The sequence below is a fragment of the Leuresthes tenuis genome, unplaced genomic scaffold, assembly GCF_036924035.1.
Source record: "Leuresthes tenuis unplaced genomic scaffold, fLeuTen1.0.hap1 SCAF_15, whole genome shotgun sequence".
In the NCBI taxonomy this organism is placed as follows: domain Eukaryota; kingdom Metazoa; phylum Chordata; class Actinopteri; order Atheriniformes; family Atherinopsidae; genus Leuresthes; species Leuresthes tenuis.
In genome coordinates this window covers 19,515,839-19,536,423 of record NW_027325369.1, presented here as the reverse complement: position 1 = coordinate 19,536,423, position 20,585 = coordinate 19,515,839, and the positions used below count along the sequence as shown (strand labels likewise).

General features: G+C 39.1%; 1 protein-coding gene across 1 annotated transcript; it reads right to left on the bottom strand.

Annotated features, from left to right (window-relative positions):
* Positions 1 to 475: 475 nt before the first annotated feature.
* Positions 476 to 17,612, bottom strand: kcnk10b (potassium channel, subfamily K, member 10b). Its single transcript, XM_072365972.1, has 7 exons — positions 17,191 to 17,612; positions 14,025 to 14,440; positions 5,345 to 5,462; positions 3,440 to 3,600; positions 2,943 to 3,135; positions 2,702 to 2,844; positions 476 to 2,123 (listed from the first exon to the last, which is right to left on the bottom strand). Exons 1-7 carry the CDS (start codon positions 17,243 to 17,245, stop codon positions 1,485 to 1,487), a joined length of 1,725 nt encoding a protein of 574 aa, XP_072222073.1. The 5' UTR covers positions 17,246 to 17,612; the 3' UTR covers positions 476 to 1,484.
* Positions 17,613 to 20,585: the final 2,973 nt, after the last annotated feature.

The following is a 20,585-nucleotide window of genomic DNA, read 5'->3' as shown; positions in this document are numbered from 1 at the left end:
TACAACTGTGCAGATGGAGTCATTAAGCTTTGCAGGTGTGTTGTTGAGGTCAATATGAGTTTGATCGAAGGTGTGGGCCAAGAATGACAATGCAGCTGGTGTGATCCTGTTCCAAGATGGTGTGTAGTTGATAATATATTAGCTTGTGCTTTCTGCAAACATATTTACCAATGGGAGGGCTTTAACTCTACTTTCATAAAAAAATTACCAACTTTGATATCAATTACCTGCAAATAAAGCATCCACTGCTGTTTAATGTGATCTTTTTATGAAGAAATCTGTGTCTCTCTGATTGTCTTACAAGTAGTGGCGTCAGTATGTGTTTGTAAAAATAAAAAGGAAAAAATTGAAATAGTCAGAAGTCAAACGTATTGTTGAGAAAAGCCACAGGGAAACCCACCTCTCCACCTCTGTCAGTAGTATTCAAAGCCACCGTGCCACACAGAAACAGACAAAACGTGCATGACTTGTTCAGTTCATATTTGACAGTTTAATGGAAAATACAGACAACTTAGGTGCTTGACTGATAGAAAAAGGAGGAAAAATAGTTGTAAACATGCTCGGTGAATAAAAAAATCAACAGCATCACATTCATTAATCAAAACTTACATGTTTGTGATCACAGAAAAATTTAAAAAATAGAAAAGCTCAAACAATCTTAGTTTGCCGGTATTGTAGAGGAGCAAAAACTAAAAGTGTAAGCCGACCATTTAATTTCATTGCCAAGAAGGAATATTATAACTTTTCAAGTTACTTTATGTCAGTTAGCTGCTATGCCTGTGTTTTAATAACCATGCACTGTGTATAGTTTATTTAAGCTATTAGTATGTAGTAGGTTTTACCTTTAGGCTACATATTCAACACCACATACAATGTAGGAATGATTGTACATGTCCTTTAGGTAAATACTAGCATTGTTTATTGATCCAGCAGAAATATAACCTCCCAACCTCTGGTCATTAAACGTTTAAGTCCTTTTGTAGCAGGCCGCTCGGCTAAAAAAAGCCCCCACAGTATGAGATGACAAAATGACCAATAGTGTCTCTGAAGATGAATGACTTGAATGCAGCTCTCTTGCTGTTGTGTCCGCAATGTGAAAAAATAAGATTCAGCATGAACAGATGGTCGTTGCCCAGGTGTCTGATAAGAGCCTTGAGGGCTGAAAAACAACAGACTTGAGCGAGACAGCTTTGATATACATCACAGGTAGCCCATTTTACAGCAACATATGGAATGAGGTATTCTAACAACAGGCTCTTCTGCATGTTCAATTTTATTAATTTTTGGCAACATGTTTTCTTCCCATGGCTATGGCACGATGACTGAATTTCCCGGGAGCAGTTCCAGTCTAAGCATAGGAAACAGAAAGGCACATTTCTTGACATCTCTAAGGACTGTGCACTCTCCTTGTGACTCAGTCTGAGTATCATTCTGTCTGTCTTTTCACTCCCTGTCTGTGGCTTGAGTGTTCATGCATTTGATACCTAATCCTTCTCTCTGTCTTTGGCCTGTGTAGGTGTGAAGCCATTCAGCTTAGTGCGCTCCATCGCATACTGTGACAGGTTTGTCAGACTGATGTTTCCCTCTTTCTTCTCCTTGTTGTCCTCCTCAGGCTCCCCATCCTCTTCCTCCGTCCTTTCTTCTCCCAGCATGGCACTGCCGTTGTTTATGCTCACACTTGCCCGTCGAACATCTTCAGGAATGTTCCTGCGCAGCTCACGGTTCTTGTTGCGCCTGGCCAGCTTGGTGAGAGATCCGATGCGGAAGAGATTCTCCTCTGAGGAAGACGCTGTCTGTGGCGTCTGCTCGCTCCCCTGATGGTCATATGACACACAGGCTCCCTTCAGCCTCAGGTTGTTTAGTTTGGTGTCGATGCTCTCCTGGGAAGAAGTCTTAAAACGGCCAGCATCCAGACTGGCAAACATGGCCCGTTTTTCCGGTGAGAGCATATCAAGCGAGTGAGCTCGCTGCTCCAGGCCCAGCTGACGGCGCTCCATGCTGCGGATGGTGGCGGCCCGCTGCAGCTTATCATGGATCTCAACACTGAGACGTCGGCGTGTTTCACGGAACTCTGCTCTTACATTTGCCTTCCACTCAGCTGCATGAGCTTTAATCTCTCCAACCTATAAAGACAGTGCAAACAAATATGTGATAATATAATAATAATTTAAAGCAGTAGCACATTCTTTGAACCCTGTCTAACCCTGTTGAATTGTGTAAGAGTTACATTGATTTACAGTGCAAGAAATATTTGTTACCCAATAAATGCTTGGAAATTGTGAGATGCCTACATTGCTTTTAACCTTTTCAGTTAGCATGCATTCATATCACTTGACTAAGTTAAGTTTCTTCATTTTTCTGCAGAAAAAGCCTCAAAATTAATATCTGAGATCTCGTCTGGTACTATTATGTTTTAAATTTAATTTATTTTCTTTTTACTTTTAGTATCTTTGCATGTCACTAAAAGTAAAAATCGGCCCAAAAGAATTTTAAACTACTATGTCATATACTGTGGACCAACATAGCTCTTTCAGATGTGATACTGTCAGAAAACAGCTACTTATTTGGTGTTTTAGGCAATCACATCCAGTTACAGAACCTTAAAACAAGGTCTAAGAATCAGTGATTAATACGAATAAGAGAGGAGACAGAGGACAAGAGAGAGCAGAGTCACTTCTTATATGTAATAAATAAACCGCACCTCTTCTTTAGTCTTCTTAGAAAGCACTCGAAGCCAGTCTCCAATCATGCTGAGAACAGCTGCAAAGTATGCTAAACCCACAAGAATCCAGAACCACACTAAAGGCTTGTACCAGCTCATATAGTCAATAATTCGATTTCCACCTGGAAGGGTAGGCAATATACAGGTTTAGTCATAAGAAGTAAATTGTGTCACATAAACAACATTGTACATGATGACAGCGCAGCATTCTGTTGCATACCTGCAACATAGTCTCCTATTCCCACTGTAGTGAGCGTGATCACAACAAAGTAGATGGCGTCCAGTGTGGTCCAGCCCTCAATGTATTTGAAGATGACAGCAGGGATGGTGACGAAGACAATGCAGCCCGCCAGGATGAACAGGATGGCGGACGTCACTCTTATCTTTGTCTGGCTGATCTGATGGTGCTTTTGCTGAAAAAAAAATATATATTTATAAAACAGGAAGGTGATGCTTTAAGGAGTAACAAAAGCAAATAAAATAGATCCTCGATGAAGGACAAAATGAGGAATAAAAGCAACCAATACATGACACTTAATGAAACAAAGTGAGCATGGTGGAATGTAGTTCAGTAAAAAGAATGGGACTGCAATAAAATGTACACCCTGCAATAATACTTTGATACTTGAGGCTTTTACACTGCTTTGTCATCCACCTAAAATAGCAGTATGACCTACAAGAAAAAAAAATATCAGCAATTTGATACTTGGAACTCACCCTGAATATCTTCTCAACTCGCAAGATGCTTTTCACAAAGATGGTCCCCAGCTGATCTCCAATTCCCGCTAACAGGAAGCCAAAGAGCGGGATGCCAAATATGGCATAAAGGATGCAAAAGATCTTTCCACCTTCCGTGCTTGGAGCTATGTTTCCATAACCTGTTGAAACAGTGTAAGCACGATGAGGAAGAAAGAGAAAGAGAGAGCAAGAACCTGGCCAAGATTCATTGATTGCATTAAAGACAAAAGAGAAAAGGCACAAAGAAGGGCAAAAGAAGGGCGAAGAGGAGGTGGTAAGATGAGAAGCAGAAGTCAATCAAGACTTACTTATGCAACATAATCAATTGGAGCCCTTTCGTAATACTTCGTAGTGCATGGAGAGACAATAATTAAGTTCACCTTAAAGAAAATTGCATTAATAATGGACCTATGGTGACTTACAACGATACAATTTGATACAACGAAGAAGCCAGGGAGGTAAAAGACAGCATACAGAATGTTTTACTTCCCATTCCAACCATTGCTCGGTGATACTTGCATCAAGCAAATTTTAATGATGAATATTTCACATAGCTGTTTCAAAACATTTTCATGTGGCAATGAAGTAAAATGAGGCCTCTAAAAACTTCTGCTCAACAGCAGTGGCTGAAGTTTATTCAATCTCAGGATGACACCATCACAAAAGGTCAAGGACATAGTGTTTTTCCAGTCACTTTAATGATGGTGAATACAGTCAGGAGAGAAAATAGACGCTTTCATTCGTCAGTACTGATGTCATAGTTATGGATACTAAATTACGCTATAAATATATCAAAGTTGATTAAAGCCACAAGGCAACCAGACATTTCCAGTCACATGTCATCAACAAGACGTTCTCCCTGCAAATCAGCAGATGCTGTTTGAGGAAATGAATGTTTGCAAAAAAAAAAAGCCAACATGTTTAGGTCAGCAGCGTCTGAAAGCAATACTGAGAGTGCTGAGCTGCACAGGTTGTTAAGTCCCACAGTGATTACATTTCAAAAAAGGAAAACTCACTCGGGGCGGGAATAATAGGGTGGGACTTTACACACAGAGTTTAATCTAATTCTGTTATTTTGGATAATATAATAATTTCATGTGTTTAGTGTTCATGTTTTTCTGTATCTTGTCCTTTTCTTTCTTTTATAAAAATGCTCTGTCAGAACAGAAATTGTGAACTCCCCTACAACTGTTACTATGAAGATATGAATTATGAAAATACATTTCACAATTATGTGCCACATTTGAATTTTTTAACAGATCACTGGTTTATTTATTGACTTTATCCACTTCATTAATATTTAGCGCATAATGTCAGTTCATTTATCTAGCAAAGAAAATTGAGGCTTCTGGTATTTTAGACAGATTATGAGTTCATTCTGCAGATCTGAACTGAAGTAAGTTCAAAGAATTGGTCCCCCTTCTCTTCCACATGAGATGACATAGAATGACATCAGTCATACATGTGGGTGTGTACAGTACACATTTTTTGTAGCGTTGGTCCATCATTTCACCTTTTGATTATTATGGCTTGTTTAGATTTATTACTTCTTATTAAACTGTTAAACCTTTTCATTGAATGTTGTTGACTGTTGTTAAAAGGCTTGCTAATTAAAGAATATACTTAACATACATATATAAGTCCAAAGTTACTTGTGTTAGTTTTCATTAGCATGTTTAGTGTTAGCCCCAACTGACTGAATAGAGAACCACAGGTCAGAAAGAATGAGTCGATACTCCTCTGACGTTATTAGAATGAGTTTCTATAATTTAAAGTTGGTTAGCTAACACCTCATCGTGATAGATGAAGACATATAACACTGTCACCGACAGCAAACCTAACTCGTGTGAAATCGTTAAAAAGAGGTATGTTTAAAGCTTTTACCGATGGTTGTGATGACGGTTCCAGCAAAGAAGAAGGCACTGCCCATATCCCAGTAACTGGAGTTGTATGATTTCTCTCCAATAGGCCTCACTCCCGCACTCATGGCATCTATGGCATGCTGGGAAGAGAAAATATGTAAATTTGAAAGACTGAATAGACAGAAAAAACCCCAGTCCTGCTTTATTGCACCTGGCTCTCATTCTGCCAGTGAAATCTGACAAACAGGATTTTGAAGTGATGATTTAATGCCACCTCAGCTGACAGCAACACTACAAAGACGCATCTGCTTTGATTTGACTAAGCAAAACCCTGATGGTGTCAACAGTGGGCGTAATTTACCCATCGTACCAAATGTTTTGGTATTTCTGTTCCGTGTAATATACATATGTGACTGTGCTAAACTCAAGGGGTAAGAGGGGGTTTATTAATACATCTACATCATTTCTGTTCATAGTGTGATATCAAGAGCAGTTATCCCAACCGTTATGGCATGTGAGCTTGAAACAATAACATTTTTTTTTTCTAATTAGGGAAGATAAAGCAAAATAGGAAAAAGGACGTTCAACTTTGCAGCCTCATGGTAAATCATAACATAGCTGCAAGACAAAAGTAAATGCTTTTGTGCAGATAAACACAGCTTACGTCATTTTGTGTGTTACCAATTTTACCTTTGGCTCCCCACATTTGGGTTATTCAGAAAAGGAAAAGACGTGGGATAGATCAACAATGAGAGAGCACCTATTTCAAGGCAATCATTGATGTTTTTCTAATCTTAACCATGTGGTATTTAATGCCTAAACAAACAACAAGTTATAGTCCAAGTAAACAGCAAGTGGAAATGCGCAGGATGTAGAACATGATTGTTTAAAAAGTACTGGTCAAGTAGTGAAATCTGTTCTCCTGGATGGCAGCCCACCACCTGTTCCTTCCAACATTACAAGCCTTCGTGCTTAAAAACAAAAACGGTCTCATATGCAATTTTAGAAATGATTATGTCAACTATTCAACAGAAAAAAAACATCCTATAATGAATATCTGTTTTTACCTGTGACAGAAAGATGCTTTCTTGTGACCCTTCAGGATTACCCTTTGGAATGTGGAGATATTTCCTCTTCTGTAGCTCCCTCAGAGAATGCACCATAATGACTCACTCTTACTATTTGTGTGCAGAAACATGGAGCGCAAGATCGGCTCAAAATATTCAGTGTTTCGCTCTTCACACAGAGCTGTTTCTCCACTCTACTCAATTTGCATGTTCTTACAGTTCCCAAAGACTAAATCCATATATTTCCGTTTCATTCAGAGTACCTTTTTTTTTTCAGTCCCTCAGCTTCATCCCCACTTTGTCTAGTGTCTGGAAAACATTAACCGCAACGTTATTCTCATTGATCTCCCCCTGTGCTCCATTATGCATCCATAAAAGGTTGATCTACTATACAGCGTTCTTTCTCATTTCCGTGTTTATAGGATATTATGAGAAAAGCATTTATTTTCTCATTTTGATAGAACTTTATAGTGTAAGATTTTGCCTCTGGGTTCATTTCTGCTGATACGAAATCAACTGTGAAGAAAGTCTTTGGTAAGAAGTAGCTTCAGTGCCTTTTTCAGCACTCCGGATGTGCAGTTCAACCTCTTCATTTCGAGAAAACCCCAACCTATCCTTGCAAGCTTTCAGAGAGATCCACGTCCGTATAATAAAAGATGCATCAGCTCTCGTGACATACATTTCAGTAAAGTACAGCACCACCTTTAAACACATCACTGTACTTGCCAACTCACAATCTTGCATGAGATTACCTCAGCTCCACCATCACTGCCCCACTAATGGGAAACATTTTGAAACTAAGATCAGCCAATTACAATCATGCTCTTTCATATATTTGTTGTCCCTTCATAAGAGAAACATAATAGTGGATATCATATAAAAACTATAAATAACCTAATTATATGGTCATGGGAGAGTTGCTACACAATGTATCTGGATATTTTATGAGTAGATATATTCTTGTCTTGTGCCTTTTCCACAACCAAGTTCATGCAGAATGAGAAACATGAAAAACAGGGCTCTTGCTCATGCACTTTTGATGTACAATGATGGTGAATTATTGTTGTGAAGTAGCAAGACAAATGGTGTTTTGCTTCACCCATCATTTTCTTTTCTGCTCTGATTTCACAGCAGAGTTAGCACTTTGGACATTCTTCCAGAAATGCAATCACCACCAACGGGGCTCTTGGTTAATGTGTTTTCACATTCTCCACTGCAGTATCATTAGAGAGCAGACAGCCACTGCAGATTTTTATCCTCTCAGTGTGACTTTCCACCCCACAGTGTGTGACAGCAGTGAGCCAGCCAGCATGGAGCCGCTCGCTCTCCTTCACCCAGCTGCATTCTGACACTGTGCCAAGCTCTCCTCTATAACACTTTCACCATCAGTAATAACTTTGGCTTCACCCACTCCACCTTGAAGTCACAGGAGGACTAAAGTCCATCACGATTACAGCTGGTTTGACCTCGGCAGAGCAATTTCTGCATTTAGATGAAAAAGTTCTAAAGTAGTTTTGTTACTTTGTACAAACCCCACTTCAAAAAAGTTTGGATACTGTAAAAAATGTCAACAAAAATAAAGTGCAACGGTTTGCAAATCTCATAAACCAATACTTTAGTCAATGAAAAATATCAGCTCATTTTCAAATTTGATGACAGCAACAAATCTCAGAAAAGTTGGGAAAGGGGCAAACAAAAGAGTGGAAAAAGAAGTAGTACTACTTAGGTTAACTGGCAAAAGGACAGTAGCATTATTGGGAATAAAAATAGCACCTTGGAGAGGCAGAGGCAGTTAAAGTAGACACAGATTCAGCAATCTGCAACAAACTTTGTCTAGAAATTGTTGCCCAATATCAGAGTTATGTTCCTCAATGTAAAATTGTAAAGACTTTGAATATTCTGTCCTCAACAGTCAGTGCATTATATAATAAATGATTCAGAGAATCTGGAGACACAATAGGTCTCTGTGCACATTATTGTCATTATTGGATGTCCGTGATCTTCGGGCCCGCAAGCAGTACTACCTTAAGAACAGGCATGATTCTGTCATGGAAATCACTGCATGAGCTGAGTGATACTTCCAGAAATAATTTTCTGTGAACACATTTCATTGTGCCATCCACAAATGCAGGTTAAAACTCTATCATAAAAAGAAGAAGCCACGTGTGAATGTGATCCAGAAAAAAAAAACATGATCTTTGCTAAGGCAAAGTGAAAAACTGTTCTGTGGTTAGATAAACGGACATTTGAAATTGTTTTTAAAAATCGTGAACACTGCTTCCTCTAGACTACAGAGGAGAGGGACCATCAAGCTTATCATCAGTGCTCAGTTCAAAAGCCCACATCTCTGATTGTATGTGAGTATATCAGTGTCTATGACACTGAAAACTTGCACATCTGGAAAGGCACCATCGGTGATATAAGGCACGGTATTTTTGGAGCAACATATGCTCCCATGTCTTTTTCAGAGAGCCTTCGTCATTTCACTAAGACACTGTTGAAATCAGCTACAATCCTATTTCAGATGAAAACTGGATAACATTCCTCTCCCCTTGGGCCAGTCACTGGTCTCCCTAGTTCCCAGATGTTTACACTGTTGTTTTTGACTGAAGAGGGGAAGAGGGGATGCTATACAGTGGTAAACATAGCCCTGCTCCAAGTCTTTTTTTAGATATGTTGTTGCCATTTCATTCAATATTAGATGGTACAGTAAAATGTCTCACTTTCAACATTTGATACATTTTCTACAATTTACTGTGAATACAATATTTGTTTATAAGATTTGAAATTCATTGCATTCTGTTTTTTATTCCAGTTTTAGACAGCATCGCAACCTTTTTGGAATTGGGTATGTACATATTGTGCAGACCCCTGAGGAGCAAATTCCTCATTAGTAGCACTTTGATAAAAATACAAAGCCTAACCATAATCATTCATTTACGAGTTTAGAAAAATTCCCGACGGCACTGGTTGCACATCCTGATGCAGTTTTACTGCAGGTAGTTCAGTCAATACAAATGTTTATTTGTAGATAATTGACTCATCGATAATCGAGGCTTGAGTCCTGCCAGTGACAGCATGGCTTCACATCATGCCACTGAGTGAGTCATCAAAACAGCACCTGGAAAGCCAATTAAGGCTGCTGTCGTTGTGGGAGCACAGTGGGTGTGTGGAAAATACAGCTACCGAAGCAGACGTGAAGAGGTCACAAGTCGTGCACAGACACACTCACCCATTTTATCAACACAACGCGGTGGAGCAACGCTTAACAAGAGCTTGCTCTCGAATATATTGTCTCTTCTTGTTGTCTCTCACACACACACATGCTTCCCAAGGTTGCATTTTCTTGTCAACTTCTCCACCCAAACAGTTTGAAAACAGTGAGTCACCGCTCCCCGTGTCCCCTCGGAGGATCTTCGGCTGAGTGATGGGCTGAAGCACGAACAGACGGATAACGGGAACTGTAGGAAGACCAGGGTGACTTTTTCACGGGCTGCTTGTGAAGCAGCATGCCCTGCAAGGCTATCCGTTAAATAACATAAAGGAACATTTATTTTATTTCTTTTTATTATTATTTGTTTGTGTTATCACCATTACTTTTTCTACACTAAGTTTTTGGTGGAATGTTAGACCAAAGAACTTTTTGTTTTGGGTTTTTCACAATTTGACATCAAGAAATTCCCCTTTTTTTATGGACCTTTGTAGAAAAGATACTATCATCGTATCTGTTCTGTAATAATAAAGCTACGGCCAGTTCTCTTTAGCATAGCTTAGCTAAAACATTGGAAAGTAAGGGAAACTGCTAAACATATGAAAAAACCTGTCTATAAATTTGGTTTGGTAAAAACTGTGCCACATGCGCATGATTAACCAAATTATTGACTATCAAAATATTCAAAGCTTTTTTAATTGTTTTGTACATGATATGTGCTATACAAATAAAACTTGACTTGACCATTCTTTTAGCACATTATCTAATATTATGGACAAATACCTAAGCTTTCAGATCTTTCTAGTCTAATTACATGCCATCGTATATTATCTAACATACTAAGCTCATCATTTGTTCAAGAAACTCATGTCTATAGTTCAGCCTCTGCTACAAGCACTTCTGCTTTCAGTGCCAGGAGGTGTGTGACTGCTGGTCTGTGCAATGAATAATTGATTCCCTCTGGACCTCAGACAGAGGTTTTAATTTCCAAGCTTCTCCTTGGGAAATACAGTCATTGATTTTTACCAACTCATGATAGTGCTTTTGTGGCTCAAAGATTGAGCACCACAAGGGGATGTATAAAAAGGATGCTTCTCAAATAAAAAGTAAAAGAACACAGGTTGGCAGGGGAACAGGAGAGAATCAGAGAGGCAGTTCAATATTCACTGGAGCAGTGTTCAAGATGTTAGCATCAAATGGAGCTATTCTTGCGGAAAGTGGAGCACGCCAAGTGCCATTTGTGTGGTTCTCTCTTTGGGGTTATTTCAAGCTAAAGGGAATCAGCGAGGTTCACTGTGGCACTAACCTGAGTTTCATCTTTACTTCACTAAGACTACAAGATACAAACAAGGGAATCTTATGCTCGCTTGAAATCGGCATAACATTTTCAAAACTATTTAAATTGTTCTGTTGATTTAAGCTAATTAGGTATTTCTGACTTGATTCTCACTTCTCACTCAAATGTTGATCCTTGTTCCTTTCTTATAGTTTCTTTCTTTTTGTTGTCCCTTTGACACTCTGTATAGAGTGCTTGACTGATCTTTTTTCCGCGTTTTTTCTATTTCCACACGCCCTCACAAATCAAACTTTCCACCCAGCCGACTATACACGGGCACATCTCAAATCATTTTCTAATCCCGCTTCCACTTGTTCATGTCAGCTTGATGTAGTGACCTTACATCTCGACCCATAACTCTGGGTGTGATGCCAGAGAGAACTGTGAATCATCACCATGCTGTGTGCTATTGCTGCTGACAGTGTGAAACTACACTGTAAAATGAACAGTTAACTTGCGCTGTGATGCTAATTGTTTTTTTTTTATTTAGTTCTGCTTGCTGTCTTGTCTGATGTACTGAGGCACTGAGGATAAAAAACTTCAAAAGCTGTGATGATCAAATGTTGTGCTCTTCAAAAGTGGTATGGTCTAAGACAAGTCTACTAGAAGTGGGTAATATAATAAGAAACTTAGAATAAGTCTTATCAGTCATGTATAATGTACCAAGGGTTGTATGTAAGATATCAAACATAAGAAGGGTCACTGAAGTCCCGCTGTGCCTGAAGATTGTTTATCAAAACTGAAGCAACATCAACCAAAGTTTTGATAGAAAACATGGAAAACATGCCATCCAACATCTCTGTAAATGTAACAATTCTGATGTGGAAGAAGCTTAATGTTTTTCAAAAACATGTGCCTATTACATCTACAAACTGGATATTTTTCCTGCACCAAAACATTTATCATTAAGGCTTAAAGATAGTTATTTAAAGCATAACTATTTTTCAAAACATCTTACTATCTGATGTACAAAAATGCTGTGCTATTCAGAATCATGAATTATTATCATTATTTACACTTGAATAACAACAAACTCAACAAACGCTGCAACCCTGAATTTCAATTCTCCCTCGACAGCTACAGCATAAAGGTCACTGGGTCTGACCCTATTTTCTATTGGGATATTTGTCTTTTGTAAGTGACACATATTTCCCCTTTTCTCCATGATTACTGTTATGTACCATTGAACTACATGCGCGGCATATATTTAAACAGATGTAAGGTGTCACAGAGAATTATGTGTAGCACTGGGGTGGCCCTGAGATGAGATACCGCAGTTTTGGCACAGGGATGGAGCTGCTGTCAACAAAGCAGGCAGCAGACGACTGGGGCGTGTCTGCTGATGGTGCTTTTGACTCGATATAATCAATTCATTGTCTCCTCCTTGTTAATGTAATTAGGATTAAAAAATGCCAGTAAATTAACGCTACCAAGTCTATGAAAACACTCTTCAAGAAAAAATATTGCATCTGCCATGAGTGGAACTCTTTTTATTTCTCAACTGGGTTTTCCTTGATTTAGAGAGTGGATCGTTGGAAAACGTCCACTTGTTCATATATTTAAGTGCAGAGTGCCTTGAGTAAATTGAGTAACAGAATATTAAAAATAGACCAGGGTACTCAGGGATGACACATCTCTAAAAGTGCACGACGGATACAAGAATTTCTAGAGAAAAAAAAGGAAACATCCGGGAGACAAACGCAGCTGAATTTGCCAGTAAAGGGGAGACTGTATGTTGGAATCGAATTAGGAGTGACTGCTCTTAAAATGACAGTCAAGTACCTCTCTGTGCAGCAGCAACACCAAAACTACTCCAACTCAAGAACTTCTACTAGTTTTTCTGAGCATCCGGGTGTGTCTTTATCTCAATCAATGAACTTGCATGAGTTAGGGTTTCTCTCACTCAACATGTAAACATTAATATAATAACTCATATTTCTACTGATGTTTTATGACCATTTTGAAATTATCGTTCGGAACTGCAAGGTTAAAAAAGGTAGTACTCAAGTACTTAAAAGTTTTTCGCTTATCTGAAGTAGCTTTTGTCATCGAGCACTTAATGTGAGTTGGAATTTGGAAATATTTGTCTCTGCTTCTTGGTTTTGTTTTGTTTTTCCTGTTTTCTATGCACAACCTTTTACTTCTTTGGTTTATTGTTGGCATGCATAACATAGCCAACTCCATCACCCTTTGGTGAAAACCCATAATACGAACAGATTTTCTCCTGCTGTTCTTTCATGTAAAAGCAAACTTCTGACACATTTCAATAAAGTAGATCGCTTGATGATTTTTGTCAAAATTGAAAATTTAGAATTAAAGGCTGAATTTACTAAAAGATGCCCTACACATAACAGAACTCAAACTTAATAAGAGCATGGGATTTAGTTCAGGAAAACAGAATGAATTAGCACAAAAACTCATCATTATCCCTGATTGCAATCACCATCTATAGAACTGCTCAAAAAAATCAGTCCTCTCCCTTTTTTTGTCTTAATTATCTGCTGAATGTGCTGAGAACCTCCATAATGTACCAAACCATTTTTACTCAGTTAGTCTTATCCTTCTGTTCTCTATTGGTGACAAAAGAACTTCCATCCACTGATCTGAGATTGGGTCGCGGAGGCAACAGGTTCAGGAGAGAGCCCAGCGACACTCTCCAGCTTCTCCTAGGGGATCCTGAGGTGATCCCAGGCCAGAGGGACATATAGTCCCTCCAGAAAGTCTTGGGTCTGCCCTGGGGCCTCCTCCCAGTAAGACGTGCAAAGAAAACCTCCAAAGCGAGGTGACCAGGAGGCATCCTAACCAGGTGCCTGAACCAAATCAGCTGTCTCCGGAGAAGCAGTGACTCAACCTATCTCTAAGGCTGAGCCCAGCAACCCTCCAAAGGAAAACCATTTCAGCCGCTTGTATCCACAAGCTTGTTCTTTCAGTCACTACCCAGATAAAAACATGCTAAATCAATGTGAAGTTCAAAAGCTGCCAAACAGCTGGAAGCACAAAACAAAAACATTACCATATTCAAACTCTATGAAACCATAAACATGATGTTTCAGTCTAAAATCTCATCTTCTCTCTCACTCTTACTCACCTTGATGATGTCATCCAGCTCACTGGGAGTGACACACTCGTGTCTTTCCAGAAAAGAGGCCTTCTCCAGGGTGATGTTGGTCTTCCGGTTGCTCTCATATCGCTGCTCCAAAGCCTGAAATGCCAGTGCTCCACCAACCAGGTAGAGAACAACCACGATGAACACGGCCAGCACCGTCTTCCACTTCATTACTGAGTGGAGTGCTGCAATCGAGCCATCGGTGCTGGCATCCAGACTAGCCACCATGCTGGCAGAGCGGGAGGAGATGGAGAGGCGTGGAAGTGGACAGTGGCCATTGGTCTTTGGATCGTAGCCCATGGGGTTTTGCATGGTGGCCACGCTTGCCTGGACAAGGCTTGACTTCACCATGCCGGACTGGACCTTCTTGGGGGGGACCAAGTGGGTCTGGACTGCCACTAGGAAAGAGAACAAGAAGTAAGAAAAGGCTGGACTGATTCATTTTTTTGCTAGAAAGTATACAGAGACAGTAATTCCTTATCTTGTTGGTGTGATTGTGATACTTGTCCTTGCTTTTAAATAACAAATACATTTTAAATGACTGCTTTTGGTGATTTAATGTATTGGTATGTTTACAGATCCCTTTGGCATAACTGATCCTATATGATGCATATGATGAATTAGTCTAACAACAGTGACCCCACCTTATCTCGTGGCTTCCATTTCACATCTAATAACAATGAAGGGACACTGCTGTATGCGACATAAAAATAAGCATGTCGCAGCTACTGACAACCTATTACCCCCTGTGTGAAGCTTCAAAAAAGCTTTCTTCTGCCCACACTCAGCTAATAAAAGGCTTTTTGCAATGCAAAAATGCAAAGCTATCAGAGAAAAATGCTTGTTACCCAGGCTACGGCCGTGTCTGCAGCAAGACTCTGTCAGATCAACGTCTTCTTACCATCCTGAAATTTTGTAACCATCTCAGATTTCCCCTGTCAAACTCAGCCCACATCCCATCAGCTCATGCTTTAATCTCTACATAAGTCAGCATCGTATTGAAACACTAATGATGGGAAAATCTGTCAAATCTAAATAAGCAGCATAAGCATAGGACACTATAAAAAAAAGCATTTGCAAATATTTGAGGCATGCCTTAGACCCTTTCAGAGTTGTTAGGTAGAAGTGAGAATTGAGTTACTCAGCAGGATCCAATTTTCCTAATGTGCTAAGTGAAGAATAAGTGCATTATTCAATATTTGAGCGCTGGATTTTTATAACAAATGCATGTGTGCAGTATGAGGTGGAACATGAAGCAAGAAGCAACAAGGAGGTAGCCAAATTTAGATCCCCTTAATGTATCTCTTTTTTAAGCTTTTCAGAGCTCTGGCCTTCACCCCTAACGCCCCCTCTTCTCTTAGGCTGTAGAGCATGGAGTGCCTCTATGCTATAGGCGGAGCCTGTTGTCTATAATGATGTAACCCTGGAAGGTACGAGTGAGAAATTAATTTGGCTGAGGGAGGCACTATTGTGTTTAATGTAATTGTATGGCACATACAAACACGCTGACCCGATAAATCAAGGACGTCCAGGAAGTGTCTCCTCCTCTGATGCCGTAGCTATGAATCTTTTTGAGTAAATCCCTGCTTCAGTGAGTGGATCAATAACAACAAAATGATGTCCCAAGCTCAGGAAGGTGAAAAACAGCCACTTTCAATTAGCAATACAGGTCTTTAAGGGAGGTGGCTTGTTTTTATTTTCATAATAAGAGATGAGTTAGAAATTCAAGACTGACAGGTGAAGCCGCTGGAAGACTGTGATCGACATGTTGGAATGTAATTGGTGCAAAAACTGTTGGGCAAAGTGCAAAGAGTCATCTTACTAAAATGTTTGATTGCTTTTTTTTCTGTTTTTTGCCACTAAGTGAAATTGAATAAATGAAGCATGCGGTAGGCCAGTGGCAACCATTCAGTCAATATGGTCGTAAAAATAAATACACAATACACAGCTATGTTCTGTATATTAAAAAAAGCTAACGCATATTTTCCAAGTCTGTGAGCCATTAGTGTAAAATTGTTTTCAAGGAGCTTCACATTGATTTTTTCAAAATTAAATAAGGGCTGAGAGGAAAGCAAGGTTTTATCTTATAGTATCGGATGCTCTCACCACCCTCACTCTCTGCTTCTAGTATGTCAAGCCAAAGGAAATATTCACAGGGGACTGAGCTCCATAATGGAGGATCTCCTCACTTCAGCCACAAAAAGTAATGGAAAGAGATAGGTTTCCAGTTGGCACAGCTGCATTGGGACTCTTCTATCTGTATGTTTGTTCTATTTCAAATATCCAGAAGCATTATTCACTCACTGATGAAACGCTCCTTCAAATCAAATCAGCAAAAGTAAACATGAGAGGAAATTTCTAGGCCTGCTCTTGGCCATGTTATTCCACACGGTTTTGAGGCAGGTTGCAGGCATTTAACTCACCAACTGAGCTTCAAAACCAAAAGTGAAGCTAGCCTGAATGAAATAAAGAAACTAAAAATTTAAAAAAAAAGACCAATGTTGTTAAAGTTTATATTCATATAAATAAATTCTATCTTAAAATATAATTGTAGAATTAATTTAAGCAGAGCATTGAGACCAGTTTTTTAAGGGGCCCAGAAGGCACGGAGGAGGAGTCATGGTAATTCATTCGGGGAAAGCCCTCTCAAAGTAACACATTTTTGTAACACACAAGTTTGATAGGAAATTATAGCTATATGAGTTGACATTTTCTTTAAGTGTAATATTACAAATCAACAAGTCTATGTAGTCCACTTTTATTTTTGTGAACCTTTTAGGTCTCACAGCGGTTATTTCTGCTCGCCTGACGTTTTTGTGGCTCCTCTTCAGTCAGCGCTGCACAACTGAGCACACGTATGATGGGAAATGGAAATGTCACAAGCCCTGTTGTTCACCGCTTAGAATCCTTTTTCTTAATTTAGTGAAACAATCTAAAAGGCATCTCTCAGGAAAATTCAAAAGAGAAACCACCACATAGAATTTGTGTAAAACTGCTCAACCCGGAGAATAAGGTGATCTGATGCGAATGCGCCTCTAGCTACCTCACCGTGATGGTACTGATATTAAGAGTGGGCTACCTTTGAAACTACAAATAATTAGCCTTAATTACAAAGTCACAATTCAGTGAAAAAGTGAGATTTACCAACCTTGTTCTGGGTCCCAGTTAACTTGTTTCGCCTGGTTTTCTATTGGAAATTTCATGGTTTTTTTTTTGTTGTTCCCAATCACGACGCTGGCACAGAAAATTTATTCAACGCGAGTATAAAATTAGATAAAGACAGGCAAATTACGGCACGTTTCTTTTCCGCATCCTCGACACGCCATTTGTTTTCGTGGAAACCTGTTCAAATTGTATAGAGAAATAAACGTATCACGAAACCGCATTGTCTCGCTATCGAGCAGAATACCCCCTCCTCCCTTTTTTCTCCGCCTCGCTCGAACGCACTGTACCACTGGCAGACTTGAGATACACCGCCTCAGACGCCTTTCTCTGAGCTGTGGCATCACACGGTGGTCCAAACCACATCCCTTGCCACACTCAAACAGTGGTCCGGTCCAGAGAAACTGCCTGTGTGTTCAGCCGGGCGTATTTACGCACGCGTTACACCAGCAGCACGAACAACAGGGAAGGATGCTCTCCTCCCTCTCAGCCACGACTCCACCTGCATTTTCTGTACAGATGCATCAAGCGTTGCATCGTCTACATTTCCACTAAAGTGTAAATCTTAATTCATGACTTTATTCATACTCACTCTTATTTGTCCACAAAACACTCTATCTTCTCATCAACTGGCAACCGGCGGCTGAGCACATGGCAGACTTAACCCATTACATCATTCACATGTGGGTGAGTTATGGCATGAATAATTAATGAATCTCAATAGGCACAAAGACGGGTTACCTCCTTTATCGTGTCAAACCCCAAAATTGTCAACTATGGGCTATAAAGATGCTATGTTTATCATTTTAGAGAACAAAACAGCTCAAACTGTGCTTTTTATTCAATGCAACAGATTGTGAGCAGCTTCAAGATCCTTGAAGGTGAAATGTTCCCTAAAAGTCTAACTTTCCAGATGGGGTTAAATCATTCTTAGGGATCAAACACACACTTTTGTTTTCCATCACTCCATAAATTGAATCCAAAAATTTTAATTTAAATTTAAAAGTTGAGCTTGTTTGTACTGCATTTATACTAATACAAATCAGTCTGCATATACAACTGCTTTGGTATGATAACACACACCAAAAAGTGTTTGTGCAAAAAAAAAGAGAGATCAGAACACAGTGCAACAGAATACGAAACAGGAAAACAGGCCTATGTTACATTTATGGTCTTAGTCTCACGGATTCAGTAGATAAAGTAGATAAATGCCAGTGGTAAGAACAATAATCAAATAAACACCTACTGAAAACATGCTGCAAGCAGAAAAACGCTGAAAACACATTCAAGTGTCATTTGTTCAACGTGTGTGTAACTTAACTTTACTGCATGGAATTAAGTCCTAAACATTTTATTTTCCAAGTAGCTAATTTCCAGTTTCTCATACTGATCAGCATGATGCAGCAGTTGTGGTCAACACAATCAAAATGTCCGAAAATGTATCTTTTAAATATGTTTGTCACTTGGGATGTGTTCCCTAACAGACATAAATCAGGAATCAAAGGATATGCTGAACTGTAACAGAGACATCCAGAACTTTGACCATGAATGCTGTCACTAACATACACTCCCATATGGAACGCAGTAAAGATGCTGCGTCTGTTTTACACTTAAAACTTCATTCTGTGCACCTTGTATTTAAAGGAGTGTGATAGCCACGTGCAATCTTTGCATGAACCTTCATCTTCCTTCCTTTCAGTCATATTGTAATCTTTTAGAATATTCAGCCATTTTCAGCCAAAATTCATAGAGTGGCTTTGTCAGTAAAATTATGAACCTGCACATTCAGGTCGTCCAAGATGTGGCTCTCCACAATTTCACTGAAAATTTGATGTTACACAGGTTTGTTGGTAAGTCCAAAAAATTCTTTACCATTATTTCAGATTTACAAATATATATTGATTCCCAACTACCTCAGTTCAAATGTCGAAGTATCCCTGGGCAAGATGCCGACTCCAAAACTGCCCACCAATGTGTTCCTTACTTGTAACTTGGGAGTCAGTTTGGATAAAAGCATTTGCCAAATAAATGTGAGTTCAAGAAAACATGTGAAACCTGGATAAAGTGTTGCCTAATGTCAAAAGGTTTTCAGACTGTGGCATGACATGCTGATCAGTTAACATAAATCAATTTCTAGTAGACTTACATAAAAACAAAAAAGAAAAAATATTAGATATATGACACAAAAAAAACCCCCAAAAAAACATTTTGATAAAGCCTAAAACAACACATGGTCAAACAGTCAGTTTTGCATGTTGCCTGTCACAATAATAATTCTCCAATGCTGGCAGCATTAAAAATGCGATGCTGACAGAGTGATCCCATGGCCAGCGTGCGCTCACTCGAGTCCAAACTTGTGTTTACTCCATATTTCATCCGACTGTCACAATGCCGTATTACAGTAAATGAGGCTGAGGCTTGTGGGTTTTATCATAATGGCACACAATGATCGTTTTTTTGTTGAATAAAAAAAGGCTATTGATAACGGTGTGGTTATTTGTGGCCACAGTGCATCAGGAAGAGATTAAAGACTCTGGGGAGGACATGAGTTTGATTAACAATCACAAATTCATCACATGAACACTGATTCATTCTAGGTTTTGGTCAGCAGCTAAAGTCTCATCTGACATGCTTTATATCAACATCAACCACTAGTAAAGTTTTACAACTCACTTCACAGGGAAAAATACAAATTATTATATTAATAATCACTGAATTCTTTGTAGTTTGTGGTTTTAAGCACTTTGGTATTGTCCATAAACTGTCACACTGTCAATTACACCTGAATAGAATGTGGTCATTTATGAGTAGCTATTGTTCCTTTTCTATGACAATACATACAAATTATTGACTGTAGTCATTTCCTTAAATTAGCAAGCCTTCATACACCCACATCTCAAACATCAGTGATGCATATACTCTATGTCACTAATACTTATTGAATGGGAAATGTATCATCTCTTGTGATCTCAATGCAACTACAAATAATCTATGGCAAAATAAAACCATAGTCCTAGTTCTTAAATTATTCCTTAGGTGATTTGGGGTTCAAACAGCATTGGATTATTGTTTGGTCTCTACTTCCTGTTAAGAAGACATTTCTATAAAGCTCCATTATTTACAGGTGGATTTCTAATCTCGTTGCAAATGGGCAAGCATGGCACTCCAGCACAGATGTCTCGTTATGACCTGGACCAAATATATTTAGGGTCCTGTGTTTCATGGGTTTTACACTGGCCCTACTTGCTTCATCCTGCCTGTCTGCAGTATGAGGAGAACTTGTTTTGACTATAACATCCACACCTCAAAATTACAATGTGAGAAAACACAAATAGGCACAAAGGATATTTGCCATATTGTCTGTTTTTTTGTGTTGTTACA